General features: G+C 34.9%; 3 protein-coding genes across 3 annotated transcripts; 2 read left to right on the forward strand and 1 right to left on the reverse strand.

Moving 5' to 3' along the window:
* Nucleotides 1-593: 593 nt before the first annotated feature.
* Nucleotides 594-3,718, forward strand: HSA32 (Aldolase-type TIM barrel family protein). Its single transcript, XM_078962767.1, has 5 exons — nt 594-860; nt 1,655-1,846; nt 1,942-2,152; nt 2,921-3,144; nt 3,475-3,718. The coding sequence occupies exons 1-5, from the start codon at nt 735-737 to the stop codon at nt 3,583-3,585; spliced, it is 864 nt and encodes a 287-aa protein (XP_078818893.1). The 5' UTR covers nt 594-734; the 3' UTR covers nt 3,586-3,718.
* Nucleotides 3,719-12,901: 9,183 nt separating this feature from the next.
* On the forward strand, nt 12,902-16,294 carry LOC145004746 (eukaryotic translation initiation factor-like protein). Its single transcript, XM_078963730.1, has 6 exons — nt 12,902-13,217; nt 13,610-14,438; nt 14,511-14,677; nt 14,949-14,985; nt 15,327-15,394; nt 15,535-16,294. Exons 1-6 carry the CDS (start codon nt 13,129-13,131, stop codon nt 15,971-15,973), a joined length of 1,629 nt encoding a protein of 542 aa, XP_078819856.1. The 5' UTR covers nt 12,902-13,128; the 3' UTR covers nt 15,974-16,294.
* Nucleotides 16,295-18,251: 1,957 nt separating this feature from the next.
* On the reverse strand, nt 18,252-19,075 carry LOC145006179 (uncharacterized). The gene is made up of 2 exons (XM_078965278.1): nt 18,730-19,075; nt 18,252-18,473 (listed from the first exon to the last, which is right to left on the reverse strand). Exons 1-2 carry the CDS (start codon nt 19,023-19,025, stop codon nt 18,419-18,421), a joined length of 351 nt encoding a protein of 116 aa, XP_078821404.1. The 5' UTR covers nt 19,026-19,075; the 3' UTR covers nt 18,252-18,418.
* Nucleotides 19,076-23,873: the final 4,798 nt, after the last annotated feature.

Raw genomic sequence — 23,873 nt, forward strand, 5'->3', positions numbered from 1 at the left:
AGTCCAAATATGTTTTTTTCATTCTGTTGTTAGTGATTAGGGTTTAAATAAAGTTTTAACCTAAAATTCTGATACCATGTAAAATAATAGATTGCTTCATTGATAAATAGTAATGTTAAACCTCATATAAATGAGATTATATAAGAGACTTAATCTAAACCTTAAAGTTTAAATAGTTGTTTTATTTTTTTTGATGAGACTAAAATTTAGAAAATTTTGACCTGGTATTTGTCTAATTGCATCCTAGTCCGGTTCATACCAAATGTTATCTCAAAATGTCTTGTTCTGCATGTGTAATAAACACAACCTAAAAGCCTCTACCATGCATATTTAAATGGGAAAATTAAACTCTAGTTGAAAATCCTTGACCCATTAAATAATTATTAAGAGGAAAAAAATGACATTTTTAATTGTCAAGAGTTTATAGAGAATAGAGAATGTGTAAATGATGATATGGTAAAAAAATAATAAATAAATAATGAGGAGACTACGGTAGGCGTACCACTCCCTGTAGCCTTGATGGTGAAAACTGAAAAGTATTTTTGACGTGGCAATTGACACGTAAAAGAAACACGAGGAAGATCAATATCATGATCATAGCTTCCTACACTTTCTAGAATCTGCTTCCCAGCTTATCTACATGCTTCTACTTTTTACCATTTTCCCCATCCTTCCACCGGAAAATTCACACAAATTCAGCTCCGGAAGCTCGGCCATTGATAAATTAATCAACTATGGCGACTTACAGATGGAAGAGCTTCGTCGAGGACCAAGACCGCCCTGAAAAACCTCGGAGATTCGGTGTAACGGAGATTCGTGGCCCAAATCACAACTCTCTCTTCTCTCACAACTTGCTTCAGGTCTCTCTCTCTCTCTCTCTCTCTCTCTCTCATCATCATCATCATTCATCAGTGTACTGCGTTCTAATGTTGTTTTGTTGAATTATTGTTTCTTCAACTTATTTCAACTCCTACATAGAGTAATTCCCCTCTGTATGATCAGATCGCATTATGCAATTTGTAGTAAGATCGATTATCTGCATTTTAACGTTGATTTGGTGATTAACTGATATTTAAACTAATTATAACTCATACATAGGATTTTTTGTTTTTCTACGGATGATAAGCTCATATTATGCAATTTGTACTCGGATCAATTAATTGCATTACAATTCTGATTTGGTGATTAGTTGCTGCTTCAGCTAATTATAGCTTCTACTTTTGGTCCTCTGAGCATCATCAGCTGTATTATGCAATCCGGTTGTGAAAATGATTGTGATATTCAATTAAATATAGTCTCTATCCAGGAGAATTCATTCTTATGTGCATCATCAACTTATATTATGCAATTTGTAGTAAGAAGCAAAATTATTTTGATATTCAATAGGTTGAGTTCCTTGAAGCAAGTGATATATCCTTTAACACAGGCTTATCAAATCTTTAACACAGGAAAGTATGACCTTACAAATTACAGCAATTTCTTAAACTAAACATAGCTTTTACATAAGAGAACTTGATCCTCTGTGCATCATAGCAAGAATCAAAATTCTTGAGGATATTCAATATAGCTTTAAACCAATTTAGGTCATGTGGAAATACAATTCTTGATTGCACATGTTGGTAATAATGGTTTACTGGTTTTCTAATTGGGTCAGGATATGTTGGAGTCTGTGGGGCAGTTTGTTGATGGTTTGAAGTTTACAGGAGGCTCTGAAAGTTTGATGCCAAAATCCTTCATTAAAGAAGCAACAAAATTAGCTCATGAACATGATATATATGTTAGTACAGGTGATTGGGCTGAATATCTGCTTCAAAAAGGTGCATCTTCTTTCAAAGAGTATATAGAGGTAATTAGCTAGTGTCACAAAAAGTCAAATCACATTTCACTTATTTCTTGACTTCCAATTCCACCCTAATAAATTGTATTCTATGACCATAATAGGAATGTAAGCAGCTGGGATTCGATACAGTTGAGCTAAATATGGGTTCACTTGAACTTCCTGAAGAAACTCTGTTGAGATACATAAGGTTAATTAAGAGTGAGGGGCTTAAAGCTAAACCTCAGTTTGCTGTTAAGTTCAATAAGGCTGACATTCCTCCAACCCGTGCAAGAGCTTATGGTGCTTATGTTGTTCCAACACCTCGAACATCTGGTAATTAAGACTCCACTTTCTTTCCTTTTCGACATGAGCTTTTGAAGGACAAAAAGCATTATGAGGGCAAAATAGTCATTTTATATGCTTTTTGGATCCTTCCGATAACTATGTTTGATTCGGTGACTAAAAGCATTATGAAACATTGATCAAAAAGAAAAAAAAGAAAAAAAATATTACTTTTTGGACCAAGCCCTAAAAAGGACTAAAAGTGTTATGGGGGTAAAATTGTCATTTTATATGCTTTTTGGGTTCTGCCATTAACCATGTTTGACTCTGACTTGGGGACTAAAAGCATTATGAAACAATAAAATATGGATCAAAAAGGAAAAAAAAGATTTACTTTTCGGATCAAATCTTAAAAATGTTTAAAGTGTTATGAGGGTAAAATGGTCATTTTATATGCTTTTGGGTCCCTCCAAAAACCGTGCTCGACTCAAGGACTCAAAGCATTATGAAACAATGAAATATGGATCAAAAGGGGAAAAATATTCTTTTTTGGACCAAATCCAAAAATGAGAACAAACGTTACAAGGGTAAAATTGTCATTTTATATTTTAACTTTAGGATTTCAGTAATTTTTTGTGGTTTTCATTGCTTCGACAAGACACAATATGACGACCTTGTGCTGCAATTGGCATGCATCAGATCAGACTAGGACTAGACTAGACTGATGCCAATAGGACAAAAACTACAGTACAAGGTCATGATGTTCTATCTTGTCCTGTGTAACAAATGCGTGATACCAACTGTCTGTATAATGAACAGAACGTGTGGAGGATGTGGACTTTTTGATTAGAAGAGCCGAGAGATGCTTGGAAGCAGGAGCAGACATGATAACAATCGATGCAGAAGACGTCTGTAGATACCCCAATTCTGTTAGAGCGGACATCATAGCAAAGGTGGTTGGGCGTCTAGGACTCGAAAAGGCCATGTTTGAAACATCAAATCCCAAAACCTCCGAATGGTTCATTAAGCAATACGGCCCAAATGTACTTTCTTACCCTTCATACTGCATTTGTATTTGTTACAAAGTACATGACTTGACTGATAGGATAGTGTTTCAGTCCCATAACAGTTTTCCAATAAAGTTACACAGTACAAGACTTGACTGACAAGACAATGTTCCTTGGGTTATTTTCAGTCTTTTGCATGGTCCCACATTATTTTTCCATTAAAGTTACATTTTTTTGTCCCATTGACAACAATTTCAGTCACTTACAAGACTCTATCATGTCATGTAAATATCAGTCCTATTTTGTGTCATGTTATGTAAATACCAGTTTTTTTTATTCCTTTCCATATGGATTGATGGGAGACAGGTTAACCTTTTTGTTGATCATTCTCAAGTGCTGGATTTGGAGTGTATTCGAGGGCGTAACTTTGGAAAGAATCACAAATCGGTTCTTGATTCTTCGTTTTTTCTAAGTTGAAATATGGTCTACTATATGTGATATATGTAATGTCTATGCTTATGAAACTTGTATTTGTTGTTATGCATGTTGTGTGTGTAGGGTGTGATACCGAACATATCTTTCTTTAAGAATGAAAGTTTTTTTTATTAAATATCTCGGTTGAAATTATGTCATTTAAAAAGAGATATATAGTTTTTTTTTTTTTGACATATTAAAATTTTATATATCAAATTTGAAAAGGACATAAGACATTTGAAGATCTAATGTGATTTGATTTGTATTAAATACTTACCCGTTTTGGTCGTTTATTCGATATTTTCATTTTTGCCACAAATTCAGTATTCTATTATGTTTTTTTTTTTTATTTAGAAAGTTTTCGTGGGACCCATAAGTTGGGCCTAGCCATTGATTTTGAGATTGAAGCCCATAATAAAGACATAGACAACATTTCATTGATGAAATTTGAATTATAGTATTTGTTTTTACTGATACTATCAATTAATTGGGTTTGTCTTGATTTGGGTCTTGAATGGTGAATAGACTTTTCATGAAACCAGAAACTGCTTTAAATCCAGATTCTGAAAATGAAAACGGAGTACTGAAAGTGTCTGTCGGCTGAATTATTGAAAGTGCCTTATTCGAAAAGCAAACACGAGTCGTTGTCTATTTAACATGTTGTGGGCCCTGTCGATAGGACGGGGTGATAGTGGAGAGTTTGACTGATGATCAAGGAATATTAGTTTGGTTTTAGTTCTCTAAAACTTGATCATGATACTTGATTTTTTACTACTCAAAAGAACTAACGTGTCATATAACTATTTTTTAGAAACTTGATGGATTTTTGTAGATATTTGTATAAAATATACGTGGAGCAATTGATGTTCACTAAAAGAATTTTCGTACATACGAGTGAAATACATGTGAGTCATTGATTACTCATAGAATTAGTATTTATAATAGGAAAAACTACAACATGTATAAATATTTAGGCTGTGTTTGACGCTTCTCGGAAAACTAATAAGTTAGTTTATATTTTGAGTTTTTATAAGTTGTTATATTTGACAAACAAAAAAAAAATAGTTTATAAGTTAGTTTTTTAAAAACTATTTAGACTAGTTTTTTAGGAATGTTTTAAAAAAATTCAAATATACCCCTTAATTAATTATACATAACATATATTTTTTTTTGATGTTTTTTATGTCATTTTTTAGCTACCTTATCGGTTACTTTTACCGAACGTTATTTTCTATCAAAACTAACTATTAGCTAGCTTTTCATACAACAACTAGTTTTTCAGCTAGTATGTCAAACATAATCTTACATGATGATGTTTTTTTATTTTCAAGAAGAACTTTGTAACCTTTTTTGTTTGCATTGTACTGACATTGCATATACGTTTTCTCTTGCAGAGTATTTGTTTTTTAGAAGATCGTAAACTTAAAAACTAAAAGGATCTGAAAGTCTTCTTTAAGCAGACATAGACTCATCTTTTTAAATTTGCATACTTCTTTCTGATAAATAAAAAGCTAGAATTTTATCAAAGTATGTGGTAGTTTAGAGAGACTCACTAATCTTTGTGCTTATAGTTTTTAGTTTTAGTTTCAGGTACTTCCGGTAGCAAGGGGAAAGGGCTCGGGATGATTGCAACGCACACTCCATTTGTTTAGCTTGAGATGTTTATACTTTGATATTTTGATATACATTGATATGATGTTTGAGATATTACGACATGTGTTTTGGATAACTATGGTTTATTAATAATTAAAAACGAAATTTTTGGTCTATATTTTTTGGATGTTTCAAAAGTTGTTCCAAGGGTCTCTTCTATATCTTAATAGTAGTTTATAACCTGTATGGACTATGATGTCCCTGTGGTATGCATTTTTGGGGGGTTTCAGTCCAAACCTCGACTTTTTTGGATTCATGGTCCTTCTGGCATAGTTTGTACGTAGAATTAGTCTCTGACTTAACTTCCGTTAAGTTGTTGTTATTGTTAACCCCCTCATGTGCCTCCTACATGAGGGTATACTTTTGTTTTCATTTCTAAGGGATCATTTTTTCACATGAAAAAGATATATTCCTCTTTTAAAAAAAACAAAAAAAACTAATACCTATTTATTTATTTTAATAATTAAAAAAATAAAAGAGGTATCTATCTCTATCTCTCTCTCTCTCACACACACACTCTCTCTCTCTCTCTCTCTCTCTCTCATCTTCTTGATGATCCATCACCCAAAACACCCACTCTCATTGTAGAACCAGTGAAGAAGAAGGAAAGGATCGGTGATTCTTCGCTAGTAGTAGCAGACCCAACCTTCTCCGCCTATTTCCACCAAGCACCCGTAGCAAACATCCCCGGAATTGTTGTGTACTATCCCGATACCCCTTCACAGCCCTCTCAACAACTGTCTTCCTGTTTGTCTCCTTCCCCTGTCGAAGAACTAGAATCACCAGTGATGTTTTCCCGGTTCCCCACTGCCGTCACCTCCATATCCCCTTCCCTTCCTCCTTCTGCCGAGAAACACCACCACAAGCACCCTCTCTGGCTGTTGCTACCCTTCTCAACCCCCACAACCCCAAATGAACCCTTGAACCGCCGGAAAAATCAATTCCTTCCTTAGTGCTTCATAGCGAATCAGGAAAAGAATAAAGAAAGAAGATTGTTGTTGCTTTTAGTCCTTTTTCGTCTCCAATTAGATGGGAATCGAAGACCCATTCCCTTTCGTTTGACTAACAGACCAAACACAACCACCACAAGTCTCGATTTTCACCATTATTGCTCGATTAAATTCCACAGGACCACCGATAGTTACTATTGGTTTGATTCCCGATCAATCCTCTTTTCCTTCCTATGTTGCAATTGATTGGACCAAAAGACAAAGTAGGTCGTCGAAGCGGCCCTGCAGTGTCGACGCCCTTCCTCCTCCCCACTATGCGATCCGTTTAACCACGACTGGTACCCTTCGATTATGGCTTTATTCTTCTCAGCTTTCGTCGACCAAATGAAGACAAAGAGGAAGAGAGAGAGAGAGAGAGAGAGAGCTCTTTTATTTTCTAATTATTAAAATAAATAAATAGGTTTTTTTTTTTTTTTTACAGAAAAAGGAAACACATGATATCATACAACAACCAAAAACAAAAAACGAAAAAATAAATTTGTATACTGAAAAGCAAAAAATATATTATTGATATTGTTAAAGGCTTTAGAAAAGATATATTGTCAAGGTAAATTTATAGTTTGAAAATGTAGTATAAATTCATATTACTTGTATATGAAGTTTTTCGAAAATAGCAATATAGTTGGTTGGAGGTTATATTAATACAAAAAAAAAATGATATATACATAAAACGAAAACATAAATTGTTTTTTTTATACAGGAAAGGAAAAACATTTATTATTAATGGGTTTGAATTGTTATGAAACAAACAAACAATAGATTTGTAGTACCTTGTAGTATGAAATACTGGAGAAGAAAAAAAATCCCTAGAGAAAAAACCAAAACTATCAAAATCGTTATGGATGTTGTGATTTATATAATATCGGTGAGATGAAATTTATTCAATTTATTATATTCATAATATATTTTCCTAATATAATGTAATGTTATATGGAAGACATTCAATTCATATGCAAATCATATTAGAATTAATATTCCATAATATAACGTCTTTAATAATCAATCATAATATAATATTATTTGTATATTTAAATTTGTCAAAACCATTTGAATGTATTATATTTACATTTTCCGATTTTTTGATATGTAATAAATTGTTTACCGGATTACATTGTTTAAGTATTGCCAATGATGTTTGTTAATTTGGTATATCTTATATGTTTTTTTCTTTTTGAAATTTAAGTATGTACACACTGGATATTTCTCACTTGTATTGAGCTATTTGTGTTGTAAAATTTGTAAATAGATCACCTTGTAATTTATATAATTTTAAATTTACATATTACATTTCAGTTGTTTTGTAAAATCTGTAAATACATCACTTTGTAATTTGTTTAATTTTAAATTTACATATTAACCGTAATGTTCTAAAAAAAATATATTTATTTTGTGAAATCTGTAACTATATCACCCTGTAATTTGTTTAACTTTAAATTTAGATTTTAATTGTAATGTTTTAACTTAAGTAATTAAATTAAGAGATTGGTTAAAAAGACACCCCAATTTTCCATTTGGACACCCTATTTGATTTTTAAGGTTTTTTTATTGGTTAAATTTGCAACACCCATAAGAGAATAACTATAACCTAAACATCATAGGTGCCTCCTAGTAATGTATTAAAGTTTTCCATGGCGTACCAAGTCCCAAGGAAACGAAGTGAATTCTAATTTTTTTTTATAGAAACTTATTCAAGCGGAAAAGTACAATTCAAAAGCGAGAACCACAAAAGTGGTGACCTGTGAAATTAATAAGGAGGCGTAATACTTTGACTCATGTAAGAAGGATAATAAATCTATTCTTTTATTAGAATAAGAAAATTATGAATTACAAAAAGAACCCCTGATTAATAATATTGTAGTTAATTTATCATACTTTATAAAATTAATTTTTTTTAATAAAATATAAAACTTAGGTTGAGTTTTACTAGATCCGGGATATATCACTAATGAATATTTCATATAGAATCCGCTTGGTTATTTTATTTTATTTTATAAACCTCGCACCAAGAACTTCAAATTTTGATTTGTTCCCTTTAGAGACATTAAATATTTGTTAATTGTGTTAGATTGAAAAGTCTCAAAATATGGTTAGTTGTATGGATCTGGATGGTTAATGATGTTCTTAATCTTCATGGTTTGACTTAGTTTATAGTTTTTTTTTAACCAAAAAACTAACCTACTCCAAAAACCACCTATATATCATGATAATACTTGAACTCATGACCTCTCATTTTAGAGTGTCACTTCTTACTGTTAGGCCAAAGGCCCTTTGGTACTTAGTTTACAATTATGTAACGTCTTGTTCTTGGTATGTATCTAATTTATTTAAGAATGTATTTTGTAAGAGCCATTTGACAAGTTGGTAGCCCTAACTCGTCGAGTAGATGTCAGTGTGGACGCGGCCTTTAAGTGGTCTACTCGACAAGTCGAAAGCCTTAACTTGACGAGTAGGTCCGTCAGGAGGAAACCCTAATCTTTAGGGTTTGCGCCCTATTTAAGCATCATATCAGGCCTCCACCCCAGCCTCCATCACCTCCATAGCCCACTATCAAAACCCTAATCAACCTTGTGTGTTATTAAGCTAGTTTCTTGCCATTTTGTGTGTTTTGAAGCTAGGAGAAGGAAGGAGACCCTTGGTGATTCAAGAAGAAGCAGTAGATCCAGAGCATGTGTTGCATTTTAGATCCTTTCGAGGTATAAATCTTATACCTTGGCTTATTTTCACTTAAATCTTCTTGTAGGGTTGCATGTTGTCATTTTTTGGGCCATTTCCAAGGCCATTTCCGGGTTATGAGCTTCTGGGGACGTAAGGACTTCAGATATGGGCATTCTTGAGCTTTAGAAGCTAAAAGTTACCACCTTTATTCAGCCATGACCTCATTCCATGCATTAGGTCTTCATTTTAGCTTGGTTTTGGTGTTTTAGATTCATAACACCATGCATGCACGTATAGTTAGCAACTTTACGTGTTATGCTAACCTAAGGAGTCTAGATCTGTGAGATGGAAGCATTAGAAGTGATTAGAATTGACTGTATGGTTTTGGCATTCAAGGGACTTGACGAGTTGTTCATGTGACTCGGCGAGTCGAGTCGTGGTCCCCAAACCTTTTTTGTTTTCGAGTGAGGTCGTTGAGTTAGTAAGTAACTCATCTAGATGGACAAGATATAGACTAAGAAGTTGAAGAACTCGACGAGCCTGTGAAGGGACTCGACGAGTTGACTCGTCTTGTCCCGAGTCTGTATTAGATAGAACTCGGCGAGTCTGCGAAGGGACTCGATGAGTTGATTCAATTTATCATGGGACTGATAGTATAGGACTCGACGAGTTAGCAGATAACTCGGCGAGTTGGGTTAACTGGGAGTTGACATTGGTTTTGACCTTGACCGAGAGCATTGACTTTTACCAAAGGTAAAATAGTTATTTTACCCTTAGAAGGATTTTTAGATCTTGACTAAGTATTATTGTGATTTTGATAGCCAAGGAGACGTTGGAGCAACTATAAGATATTCTTCACCGCGAGATTTCACAAACAACTTTGCAAGGTGAGTTTTCTCCTGTAGGAACGGGTCTAAGGCACCAAGGGCGACCCGTTTAGTTAGCAGTAGTTCCAGATTACGGTCCGATGTCGGGCGGGGCCTGATGTAGGGTTATATGTTTTTTTTTCGGATATTGATCCGATGCCTCGAGGAATGCTTGTATGTTTGTATGATTGCTGTCTTTGTAATTCTTGCATGTGTTTGTTATGTGTTAGGAGTTTCGGATTTTGGTTTGATGTCAGGGCAAGCCCGGGGAATATCTAGCTAGTATGTATGATAGTATGTTTCCGGACTCCGGTCCGATGCCGGGGCAGTTCCCGAGGAATGTTAGTATGTTTCTAGATTTTGGTCTGATGTCGGTGTAAGCACGAGGAATGTCTTGGTATTATGATACGATAGTATGTTTTTGGACCTCATTCTGATGTTGGGTGGGACCCGAGGAATGTTTTCATATTAATACATGTGCTATGTTATATGTTAGTTGATATGTTATTATGTATGTTGAGATCTGCTCGATGCCGGGTGGGGCCCGACATCGAATAGGGTTCGATGCCTGGCGGGGCGTGATGTCGGGAAAGCCGATGCGGAGCTAGACTCGATGTAGCAGGGGTGGGGCCTAGATATGTTATATGTTATACGTATGATATGTGGTAGTTTGGGGGAGCTCACTAAGCTTTGTGCTTACAATTTTCAATTTGATTTCAGGTACTTCAGCTAGCAAGGGGAAGAGCTCGGGATGATCGCATGACACACACCATAATTTCCAGCCTGTGATATTTACTCTGATATTTGATACATGTTTTGATACATTGACAGATTTATGATGTTTCGAGTTACATGACTTATGTTTTGATGTGAAGTTTGATTATTCATGGTTTTTTGTAATGATTTAAAATGAAAATTTTGGTTGCATTTTTAGGATGTTTTAAATTAACAATTAAATATATAAGTAATGCTAACTTATTTCACAACATTTACTTGATGAATTTTGATAACTTCCCCTGCTAATTTCAAGATTTAAGCTACTAATTTACCACATTAATATTTTCTACTTCCTTACATAAATAATTAAAAAAAATCTCTACTTACATACTTCATATTATAACATATAGTTGAGTGTTATCTTATATATTATACCTGTAAGTGTAAGTGTAAGTGTAAGAGAGAGAGAGAGAGTGTGTGTGTGTGTGTATGTGTCTGGTCGCATTATACTAAGACGTATTTGTATAATGTTTGAACTATATTATAAAAAAATTCTTATTGCTTTAGTGAATCATAGTTAGTGGGTAAACCTAGTAGACAAAGTAATTACTTCGAAGTGGAGTTGAATCATAGACACCGGGTAAACCTACTAGACGGGGTAATTACTTCGAATGGGAGTTAGCTATTAGTGTAGATCCCAACCACTATTTGTGTTTGCTTTGCACTTCCTTTTCTTCGCTATTTATTGGTTGTGTGGTTTGGTTGTTGTGGGTATCTAAATCTTACTAAAGTTGTCATTTAATTTGTGATTATTAAACTAATTTTTATAAAATCCATTATATTTTTAAGAACATGTTTTCCGAAGTTTACTCCAACATTGGATGATTCACTAAAACTAGCGGCAAAAGAAGCTAGCTGCCACCAAAGTTTACTCTAACATCAGATGTTTTCCGAAGTGTATGTTACAAGGTTCTTTTTCGAGACCGCACCATCCATGTTTTCAAGAAGATCAACAATTATGTTTAATTTAGGTGTAATATTTAGTGATATAAGAATCAAAAAAAGTAATGTTAGTAAGAGATTGTTCAGTATATTCACATCACATCTTGGTAATGGAATCAATGTGATTCCACTAAGTGGTTTCTGATGTTGTTGGAGGGCTTCTCATACGATGGTCGTAGATGATCAGACTCCAAACTTTGTGGTAGTGATATTCAAAAAGTTCGTACCAAACATCATAATTCAGGTGATTAAGATCAAGAATCAAATAAATATACGATTTGATGTTCATAATTTCGTAGGTTTTTCGGTGTTGGTAGTCATAACAGAAAGAGTGCGTTGGTAGCTAGTTCAGAAGGAATGAAGAAATCTTAGGAGAAAGAAAAAAATGTTTGACTATGATACCGTATAAAATGATTATTTATCACGAGGATTCATTCTCATTAAACAAAACTATATAGAATCTTACAAAGATATTGTGGGTTTGATCTTCTAAATACAATTACAAGCTAGTAAGCTCAAAAACAATCTTATTGATCGGCTAAGACCAAGGGGAGTAGGTGTCATACATGACGAGCTCTACCATCATCATATTTTCCCCTCTCTTTGCCATTCCATTGCTAAAGAGAGATAAATGATGCATGCCGATTAGCCATAACTCTTTCTAGCCCAACCTTTTCCTTGCCACCATATCTTCCAATTAAACATATTCTTTGCCAACACTGTTGCTGATGCCTCTTTGAAGTCCACTCCCTCAAGACTAAGTGGTAGATCTCGACAGGACTAACATCACTAAGACATACATAAAACATGAATGAATGAGATAAAATTCAAGAAACTCTAACTAGGAGTGTAAGTGAGTCGAGCTATTCGTGAGCTACTCATGATCGACTCGTTAAAAGCTTGACTCAAGATCAAATTAAATGAGTCAATCCGCGCTTCAATCAGTGAGCTCGCGAGCCTAAACAAGCATATATATAATATACATTATTATTTTTATATATTAAAATAAAAATATCTCAAGAATTAGGGATTTAGGATATTAGTAAACGAGTTTCAACCGAACTTAAGCTAATTTAGGCTCATTAGGCAAAAAAGAGCCGGACTAAAGCCCGAACCAAGTGTGTATAATTCTTCATGAGTTCGAGTCGAACTTCGTACCATAAAACACGAATTGAGCTGAGCTCAAACTCGAGCCCCTCATAACTTAAACAAGCCCGAACTAAACATGATAAGTTCGGACTCGACTCGTTTACACCTTTGTCTCTAACTCATATGTCTCAGTTTCATTGCATTTTATCCGTTATCTAAAATTATTCGATAAAAAACCCGGCTTGTTTGTGAAAAAAAAATGTGGCATGAAAAGTCCAAACACCCCTTTACAATTTACATGTAGTTTTGCGAAGAAGCCATGCCGACTCGATGACCATTATCCCTGAAAAATCAAGTAGCTTCGCAAGTATTTAGCCGTGACTCCAACGCAAACGTCCCTTTCTCTCTCTCTCTCTCTCTCTGAATCCGTAGAGAGAGAAATCTGTGTTTCATAGAGATTATTAAGGAACACAACCATTTGTATACCCTCTTTCGATACATTGATTCGTATATAGACCCAAAGAGGAACGAAAATCCAAGAATTAGCAACAACAATGGCGAAGAAGAAAGCTACCATGACTCTCAAAGACTTCCATGGCGGTTCAATCCCTTCTGATCTTCCTCTACCCTCCGCTCCTGGCGTGTGAGTACCGCGATTCATTTTTTGAACTTTTGGATTTAAGATTACCGATTTGTTGATACGAAAGCAAATCTGCTCGTTCTTGTTTTTACTCTTTTGGATGAGCGTGATTTAGATCTGATGTTTTATGCGCGATAATCTGTGTGTTTTGTTTATTTTATTGTGTGTGTGTGAAAGATCTGTTAGCGAAAACTCGAAACCCTAGGGAAAAGTTTCCTTTTTCTATGAATAGTAATATGTACTCCCTCGGCTCAAAATCAACAAATTTGTATCAGTTTCAATTTCGAGCAACTTTTTTGATCTTACTAATAGATCTTCTGGTTGTAAGTAAAATCATTGTGAGTTTTTAGTTCTTCCTTCCTTTTAACAATTTCTTCACTCTGTTGTTCTTCCAGAACTGTGAGGCCTTTGAATCATACTGGATTTGATCGTCATACTTCATGGACAAATCCAATGGGAAGACAAGATCACAGGCTGCGTCCAGGCTCAGCAGGTGCAGTGAGAACATACGATGATAAAACCCCTTTTCTCTCTCACAATGTCCAAATTGGGCGTAATTTTGATGAAGATGAAAGAAAGCCATTAGATGGCGGCTCTACTCCACGACGAACTGTAAGTGATGAAAATATTCGAGGAGGCAGCTGTGGTGGTGGTGGGGTGGCGGTTCGCCAGGAGCCAAAATTTGAGTACCCCTTGGCCGGAAATGTTCCTAATCGACCTGCCACCACCCCTGTCTCTCAATTCCCCGGTGGCAGCTCAGCTTCTTATGCCGCCAGGTTTAGTGAATCATCCAATGCTGGAGTAAACCCCGGTCCATCCCCTAACGCGTGGGGCCCAAGGAAAGTCGCCGGAATCACCGAGCCAGTGGCGGCGTCGTGGTCGGCTCCTGATGCAGCCACCAAGTTAGCCCATGCAAGTGCACTGGAGAAGGTGTCTTCAGGTCGTTGGCTTTCTAACCAAAATAAACAGGTGGATGTAGAGGTGATTAGACACCCTGAGCCTGAAGCTAAAGTCCAAACAAAGGGAAACATGTACACCACACCGGATGCCACCAGGAGTTGGGCCATAAATGAGGTGGTGCCGCCAGTGGCTCCACGGGAAGTCCCAAGAACAGATGTGGTTCAAGATTTGCAGCCTTCAGAGGTCTCTGAGAGACCAAAGTTGAAGTTACTTCCAAGATCAAAACCAGTTGAGAATTTGGAACCCTTGGTGGCTTACAAACAGGTATTGTAATTGGATACCCTTCATGTGTTGATGTTATATGAGGGTAAATTGGTCATTATCTTTTGCTTGTAGGTTATCCCACAGGTGGGTGAAGCAGGTATGGTGGATACTGGAAATGAAAGTTATGGAAATGCAAATCCCACAGAGGATGGAAACCAGGGATCTGAGAGACCAAGAGTGAATTTAAAGCCACGCTCACAACCTATTGAACAAATGGAAAGAAACACAGAAAGAGAAAGGTTAGTAATCTCTCTCTCTCTCTCTCTCTCAGATTTTCAAAAATTTTGTTTTCTGTTCTTCAAGATTCAAATCATGGAAAGGTTCTACAGTTCTGCAAGCTACATATATTCTTTTCTACTATAATTTTTTTTAGTATAGATGAGTTTTTTCAAAAAGTAGAAAGAATCAAACAATAAAAGGGAGAAAAAATGAACAGTTTCAATAACAAACATTAAAAAGCAAAGTTGATGTGTATTTATCATTTTTTTTTTACTGTTATGTTTTCCACAGAAATTCCTTGTTTGGTGGTGCTCGCCCTCGAGAATTGGTAAGGACTGATCTGTCTTTGTGTAATTGTTTTTTAAGGTTAACACAAAGGGCAAAATACAAAAAAAAAAAAAACATTTGTATGTTCATCATTTTATTGGTTTAGTTGCTTAACCATTTTCAGTATCAAATAAACAAATTATACTTTTTCAACTGTTGAAAAAAACGATCAGAGTTTTCATTAAAAACCAAAATACAGAAAAGGATAAAACGTTAGTCACAATTGAAATAAGTGACTAAAGTGATAAAATGGTGAAAATATGTTGTACTTTTTTGTATTTTGCCCTAAAATAAATGAAGATTTGTTTTTTTTTTTTTTGACATTTTTGTTGGTGGTGTAAGGTTTTGAAAGAGAGGGGAGTCGATGATGTTGCTGTTAACCATGACACGATCCAGTCTCCTCCTAATAGGTAAATAAATATCTACTTTAACTTATTTGTTTTGTATTTTTTTTACAATAAATAAATTACAATTCCCATATTGGTTGTGAAAACTGAAGTTACATTGCTATTGGTATAAAATCCATATGTCATTTTGTTGTTCTTTTCAGGGCAAAAAAGGAAATAACCAGGGCAGACAATCCACCTGTCACGTCCCGCCAAAACGGAAAACCCGAACCCCTGGACCACCACAGAAGCGCCAGTAAAACCCGAGACCATGCAGAGAAATCAGATGCTCAGAGAAGAAGCAACTGGAGAAACGAGAACCGAAAGATCGAAAAACAACCTCCACCACCGCCAACGCCACAGGAGCGGCCGCCGTCTCCGGAAACGTGGCGGAAACCGGTGGAGCCCACACCACCGGTGGGGCCACGTTACGGGAAAGCAGCCTCCGCGGTGGAGCTGGCTCAAGCCTTTTCCAAATCGGTCTCGGACCCAAAGGTGGGGTTGAGAGGGGTTCCCGGGCACGGGCAGGGGCAGGGGCAGATTCCGTTTTCTAGGCTGACCGGGCAGCCGGCGACTAGGCCTCATCAGATCAACGGGCACTGAATGTGGTGAAAAAAATTATGTTTCTTGAAGCTGCCCGTGAAGGTCAAGAGTTGACTTGAATGAAGCGTGAGTGGGTTTTCGGTGATAGTACCAATATGTGGGATGAACGTTGAAGAAAGGGAGGGAGGGAGGGAGGGGAGGAGAGAGGAAAACAATAATCTTGTTTCTGACACTTTTTTTTATCGAGGAAAAGATTGGTTGATGGATATTTTTACTGAAAAGGGTAAAAGTGTGCCAATTATTTCATGCACATCTTCTTTGTTATAAACGTTTAGACACTTTCACTTCTACGCTTATTCATCTTTCACCTCCGTTTATCAATCTGTTAAGTCAATTTTCTTTTCAATCGGTGATATTGGGCCGGGCCCAGTGGGCTTAGGACATTTGACCCCTAGCTCTAGGACCAGGTGGGTGGTGTTTTCTTTTTTTGATGGTTCATTTATTTGATCGATGAAATTCTAATGGGTAAATATCACGGTAGTCCAACCAACTTACTGGTTTTGGTTTAAATGATCTCTAAATTTAATTTTTTGCTTTTGAGGGTCATAATGTGCGTGCTGACCGGTTTAAATGGTCCCTTTCACCGTTGAAAACCGGTTGCTTATGCCACCTCTACATTTGAAGCTGATGTGTCACCCACATCAACATCGTAATTTCAGGTTTCCTTAATGAATATGTTTTTTAACTAAAAAAAGAAATAAAACTAAAATCATCCATCTTGTTCTTCTCCAAGAGAGTTTTTTGTTGCTCCCCATTCACAGAATCCAACCACCCATCGGGACTCTACAGATGCATTCTATGGATATACGTTTTGATTTTTTTGGGTTTTGTCGGCAGTCCATCTCATCGACTCTACCATTGCAAGTGATTGTTCAGGGTCCGATCAAATCTACGAAAAACTAATCTCAGTGGTGGTTATGGAGATGGAGTCTTTGGGGATCAAACTAGAGAATCGATACAACGAGTATCAACTTCTTAACCTCTTACATTTAATCAATGAAATGGGTATTGACTCTCAAGCGAGCTCAACGAGTCCTTTCATTCCGGAGATTCCAACCATTCCGATGACTACGGTTTCTTCTCCGATGGAACCTAATGCGTCAGTCGATGTACTTTCCTTCATTATCACTGTATCGTCATGTGGATCCCCATTATTAATAGCAACGTCTTTTGAGGGTGTGTGATTAGTATAGAAATTTAATAATGGAGATGATGTTTGTTAGTGGCTAGATTGTCTTCTAAGGACATAAGTTTGTTGATTGATTAGGTGGTGAAGGTGCAGATGGGGAGACGGATGTTGAAGTTTGGTAAGGGCGGTTGAAATCAATGAAGTGATTTCTGGTCACTGTGGCAACATAGTCTTTTGGTAGGGTAAAGATATTTATAGGGATGTGTCATAATAAACTTAAATCCTATTTGAAATTGGTAGGGTTCATGTGATCTAGTAGTGAGGGAGAGTCATCGCCTTTAGAACAATGGTCTGGTTCTGAACGATCCACCGATTTCTTTACTTTTGTACTTACATGGATCTAAACTGAAACAAAGAAGGCGATGAAGATGAAACATAGCAGGCGGTGAGCGGTCAACAAAGGGAAGGGTTTCAAATTTAGGTGAATTCGATACCGATGAATGCATGTTTTAAGCCTTCGATTTAGGTGAATTCGATACCGATGAATGCATGTTTTAAATTTTGGCTTCACGATACAGATTCACTGAAATAGGAGGAATTTGGATGTGGTTGCCGATGAGGTTTCATCTGGGAGAAAGGGAGTGGAAGGGGTAGCCGACGTGAGGAAAAGAAATATACCCTCTTAACGATCTGTCTTCTTCGATGATGATGAGAGAGAGAGAGAGAGAGAGAGAGAGAGAGAGAGAGAATTCCCTTTTACTCCAAAAGTAAAAATGTCATTTAATCCAAATTTAACTGGTGAAATCGGAAAAAATGAAATTCAATACCTTTTTTAATAAGTCAATTCTAAGTTTAACGGCATATACTACCAAAAAAATATGTGAGGGACCTTTTAAAACAAAACCGGAAAATTGGTTGGACTACAATGACATTTACCAATTCTAATTTAGTAGTGTTATGGTTTCTATTTTACACCAGTCTCTTCACCTCTCTAGATTTTTCAATAATAACAAAACCGTCTTTACGTAATATTGTAATTTATGGGGAAAAAAAATATACAATGAGGAATGCATATAAAATTGTAGAGCTTTTAACTTTAAAAAAAGGAAAAAGAAAAAAGCTTTTATACCAAAAGCTCATAATCCATAACACATTTTAATATATGTTTTCAAAAGACATTTTAATATATTTTTTCAAAAGACATTTTAACTTTTAGTGTTCTATATAATTCTATATTTTTTATAAGTTTTCAACTAGTTTGATGAACACAACTTCCATCTATCAGCTGATTTTGCTAATCACGACCCTATCACAATCTAAAACAAAAACGATGTTGGAACGGGCGAAAACATATCCCATGAACCTTGTAGCCTGAAAATAAAATGAAATAGTTAAATTTCATGATTATCGTACAAAAAAACATTATTACAGAGAAAACTATTTAATTTGGTAAGCTTTATATGTCATAAATGTACTAAAGAACGATAAATAAAGAAAGTCAGAGAACTAAGATTTTCCATCGAGTACATGATATTATTTTCATAAATATATTTTGAAAATACTTGTTTTTTATGATACGAGTATGGATTAGAAAATTAATAATACGAGTATTTTGTATGATACTTACACGAACTCATGCTTGTATCCAGAAGGTGCATTACTCGGTACATACACTTGTATTCTTTTTGTCTTGACCACATCTTCCTCATAAATAGTGCATAGCGACGGCCGCCAGTGTCCATTTTTCCCAACTGTTTTACCACCACCATTGCTGCTGCTGCAGCCGCCACCACCACCACCACCAAACTTCTTTTCACGAACCAAACTGACAGTATGACTTTTATTGTTTTTCTCCTTATAAACCGATGAAGACCTGGATTCATCAATGCCACAACAAGCAAAAAGACTAAGCAGAGACTTCATTTTTAGTTTGCCTCGAAGAGTTGGAGAATCTTTGTGTTTTTAAGAAGGAAATAAATGTTTTCATTTTATCTTATTTTACTTTTAAACTTTTTTATTAGACATCAATTCGCTTCTGGCAGCTTTTGATTACGATGTTTTCCCACACTTAACTCATTCTTAAATTATTGTAGTTAAAAGTAGATATGGTGGATTTATGATATGATTCGATAACGATTGATTTTAAATTTAGCTTTTTAATAATATTATTTGGATTTTAGAATTGATTTAGTTGACTAACGATTGATTATAAATTTAGTTTTTTAATAACATTCTTAAATTATTGTAGTTAAAACTATATAACTTATTTCGGTGGGACGAAAATCTGAGTCGAAGTATGCTTTTGAATATTTTAACCTATTCATTTAAACATAATAACAATGTTAGAAAATTTATAAATAACTGTGAAATTTACAAGTTACCATAAAATATAAAGCTAATTTATAGAGTACTGGGTTCCAACCGGTGGCGTGGGCTCCACCAGTTTCGGCCATGTATTGCTATTGGTTGATATTGGTTACGTACATTGCTATAAATGTATAAGAGTTATTGTCACTGTAGCCTAACAAATTTTAGTGGTTTTAAATGGTCCATGGTGACCTTTTCTTTGGTAGTTTAGGGGCATAAATTCTATTTTTACCTGCTAAAAAAAGCTCAAGACTTGTTATTACCAGTATCCTTGATGACGTGACTTATTTCACAAGTTATAAGAATTAAACTAAAATTTACCTCACAAATTACCAAAGCATAACCAAAATCTACCCAAACACTTAAAATGCAAGCACCATATCAGATCATCTCTAACTCCCACCAAAGAAACTAGTCACAATCGAATCAACATCCTTACAATGGCGAATCTAAAAAAAAAACCCACATGGTTCCTTATGTAAATGAAACTAAAAAAATATGAAAGTTTAAAAAATAATAGACAATAACAAATTAACAACTTAAATAAACAATAACAACCGAGCATTGAACAATGTTCTTATATCAAATACACAATAATAACTCTAAATAAATTATGAAATTGAATGTATATTAGTAAAATGTTAACATAATTTTTTTTTTTGAAATCTGATTAATAGGTCAATGAAATTGATATGTATTATACAAACATTAATCATACAAATCTCCAAAGGGTTTTGATTTCGAACAAAAAGAATTTTGTAATATGAAATTCTATAACTCACAAACCTGAAACAAGGCTATTGACTGAGTGTCAAGGGAGAAGAAACCGATGGGCTGGGTTGCTGTTGGCTGTCGCTGGACGGATGGAGTAAGTCGACGCCGACAACCAGGCTGGATGGTGTCCGGAGCAGCCGACGATCGTTGGATGGTGATCAATTTCGGAATAGGGGACAGACGGACAACAAGAAGCCAAGAATGAGACACTATATATCATTCAATTACTTATTTTTCCCTTTTTTATTTTTTTATTATTTATTTTTTAAATTCAGTGGATCATTAGATGATTAGATTATTAATTAATAGATGTGGACTTTTAAACACGAAAGATATGGACTAATGATAAAAAAAATTGCCAAAACAAATTAGGTAATTCCTTTGATAAAAATAAGGTTTTTTTTTTTTTTTTTTTTTTTTTTTTTTTTTTTTTTTTTGATATATACTTAATGCATTAGAAAAGAAAAAAAGGTAGGTCCTAGGACCTACCTTCTCCCTTTTTGCCTACACCATTGCATCATTGAGTCCAACATCGATGCGGAACGGACCCCCAATTCTGTCATCGGTGCGTACCATGACATTCGTATCTCTGTACTTTCCCATACATTTGCCACCCACCACAACCGCTTCTCCGCCTACCCACCACATTTTCATAGTCAGATTCTGAAGAACAAGAACTCTCCCACGAGGAAGACGAACCATTTCAAACTATCATCATCTTGGCAGCTTTTGTTTTTCATTTTCTCTTCTTTCTTCATCCCCACTCTACCATATATTAAAGTATCATGAACCGTTTACATAATAGATCTGACCTCGAGGATGGATTTTGATGTCTAGGTGTGTGACAAAGAAGTCTCCGTTGGAATGATCGAGAGGGAAGGCGTGTGTGCGGAACCGAAGGTGGTGCAGAGTATGGTGGCGGATGAGTAAAGAACATACACGATGTCGACGAGGCGGTTGCTGCTCTGTAATGAATTCAACAACTCCTTCTCATCCGTTAGAAGATTATCGAGTTTTATTAAATGATTGTAGATCCTGAATATTGTTTCGGCGGGGACTGAAGCGACGATGTTACGAGAACCCTCAAAGGGATCTGTCACCACCACAAATAGGGCGTTATCGGTTATCCAAAACGGGAGAATCATCTTCTTCGGAAGACATAACTACAACTTTTCCAGAGTTTTTCAAGAAGATAAGATGGTCTCATTCTGTGATATATATCAGCTAACAATCAATGAAGGGAATTTTAAGAACACGAACCCCCTTAAAAAATTGACATAAGAGATCGAAAAATACAGACAAAAATGATTAGAGTACATACAAAAACAATGTCGAGCGGCTTAGGTTTATATCTATCAGAGTCAACATCTAGACAGCCGCTGGAGCCAGAGATGACAAAGACAGAGCCGGAGAAGACAACATCGGAGCAGGTGAAGATGAAAGATGGTAAGCGATTTGATCCGATGCGGGTTCTAAAGAATGCATTACATTAGGTGTTACACGTACCAATTGAGTTGACATCTAAACCTGCTGATTAGGATGAGTGTCACCGGGTGACCCCTTCAAATTTTCTAAAAAGGACGATTTAAAACCTAAAATTAAAGTTCGTGCCTTTCAAATGTAAAAAATAATCACGATGTACTATTTAAACCAATATATTAAAGTGTGTTGGGCTAAAGTGACAAGAACCCAACATATAATAAGTTAGATTTTATTTTATAAATTTTGTAGATATATTCAAATTGCTACAAATATATTATAAAATTTAAGCAATTACCAAAATTGGTAATACATATTGCTAAAAAATATAAAAATATCAAATCATAATTGTATAAATTTATAAGAAATATGCTTTGCTTTAAATTAATAACAAATACAGTTATGTCTTAATTAATAAATGACTAGTTTCATTTTTTTAGGAAATACGAAAATCTTATGATTTTAAGGTAGCTTTTGATACGTGGAATCAACAAGGAAAATATAATCTTTTTTATGGTGTTTGGTATGGATGGAACAGAAACAGGTAATGATATCGACCAAGCATAAAGGTTTTACAAATAATATAATATATTCATTCTAATCATATTTGGTTTAGTTCGGTTCATTTTAGTTTATGTTGTCTGGTTTCATATACCAAACCCTATTTAGGCTTTTCAGTTCGATTCATTTTAGTTTATGTTGTGTAATTTCATACATCAAATACGACCTAAGTTATTTTTTCTCACCTACCTACAACAATATTATATGGTTAAATATAAATTTAACAAAACCTAATGGGAGTAGTTATATATTGACTTAAGGCTAACCTAATATATTTTGATTATAAACTTGACTTGATTAAAGAAAAAGTGAATAAAAAGTGATGATAAAATAAAATATCCAAATGACTTGCTTATTGTATTTTATTTTGGTGAGGTTCAAAAGTTATATTTCTACTTGTTTAACATTTAATCGTACGTAGGACCGGTCCAAAAATATATGGGGTCCGGACGAAAAGAAAAAAAGAACACCTTAAAGACAAATATAATAAAGATTCAACAAAATATCATTTACTCTTCGATATAGACGTGTTCAATCAGAATAACAAACAAAGTAAATTGTTATCTTTTGAGCTAATTTGAATTTCAACCAATTTTAAGCCCTAAAAATCTTTTGGATATATATATATATATATATATATATATATATATATATATATATATATATATATATATATATATATATATATATAAACTACATAGCCCATAACAGTGGTAGAGCTAGATGGGACGTTGGGGGTACTACAGTACCCCCAAAAAATTATTTTATATATATAAAAAATATTATTTATAAACATTTTTCGTGTTATTGTACCCCCAACTAAAGAGATTATAATATGTTCTTTAATATCCGATATTGGATAACTACATATAATATATATTGACAATGTTTGTTTCCCTATATTCAAATATCTAGCTCCGCCAGTAGCCCATAAACTTTGGGCCCCATGGAGTCGTGGGCCCTAAGCAGTCATCTGGGTTGCCCACAATATGGATCGGCCATGTCGTATGCATCCATTTAGTTAGAAATGGATTTATGTATCCATATATGGTATGCATGTTTATGAGAAAAACACAAGTGTTTCTGATATAACTTTTTGTTTTTTCACACTGTCGATTTACAATTTTACATTAAACTAACAAGGTGTAAAAACAAACGATGTTATAAAGAAAAAATAATAAGGGAGATATTATATGGCATTAAAGATAATCATAATAATGGAGTCGAAGACCACAATGGTGAACTAGACTACAATTCAGAAATGGAAATTATGAATGTATGTTAAAATATGTTAGTTTTTAATAATTGCAATCGTAACATTTAACTGTGCAATCTTTGTATTCGTGTTCTTTGTGTATTTATGTTGTTTTTGCATGGTAATATATGAAATATGTGGGAGACGTGTTTTGTGATCAAATATGGTGAGAAGGTAATTGAATGTTAGATAGATTTTGGGTTTTAAGAATATCAATATTCAATATACTTGGATAATTTTTAGGATCGTGATAACAATCATTTTCTAAAATATGTGATTTCGACCTTATAATATGGGGATGGGGGATTTAGGGGGGTTCCGGGGTGGCACCGGCA

Source organism: Lactuca saligna, chromosome 7 (assembly GCF_052625555.1).
Source record: "Lactuca saligna cultivar CGN05327 chromosome 7, ASM5262555v1, whole genome shotgun sequence".
Lineage (NCBI taxonomy): Eukaryota > Viridiplantae > Streptophyta > Magnoliopsida > Asterales > Asteraceae > Lactuca > Lactuca saligna.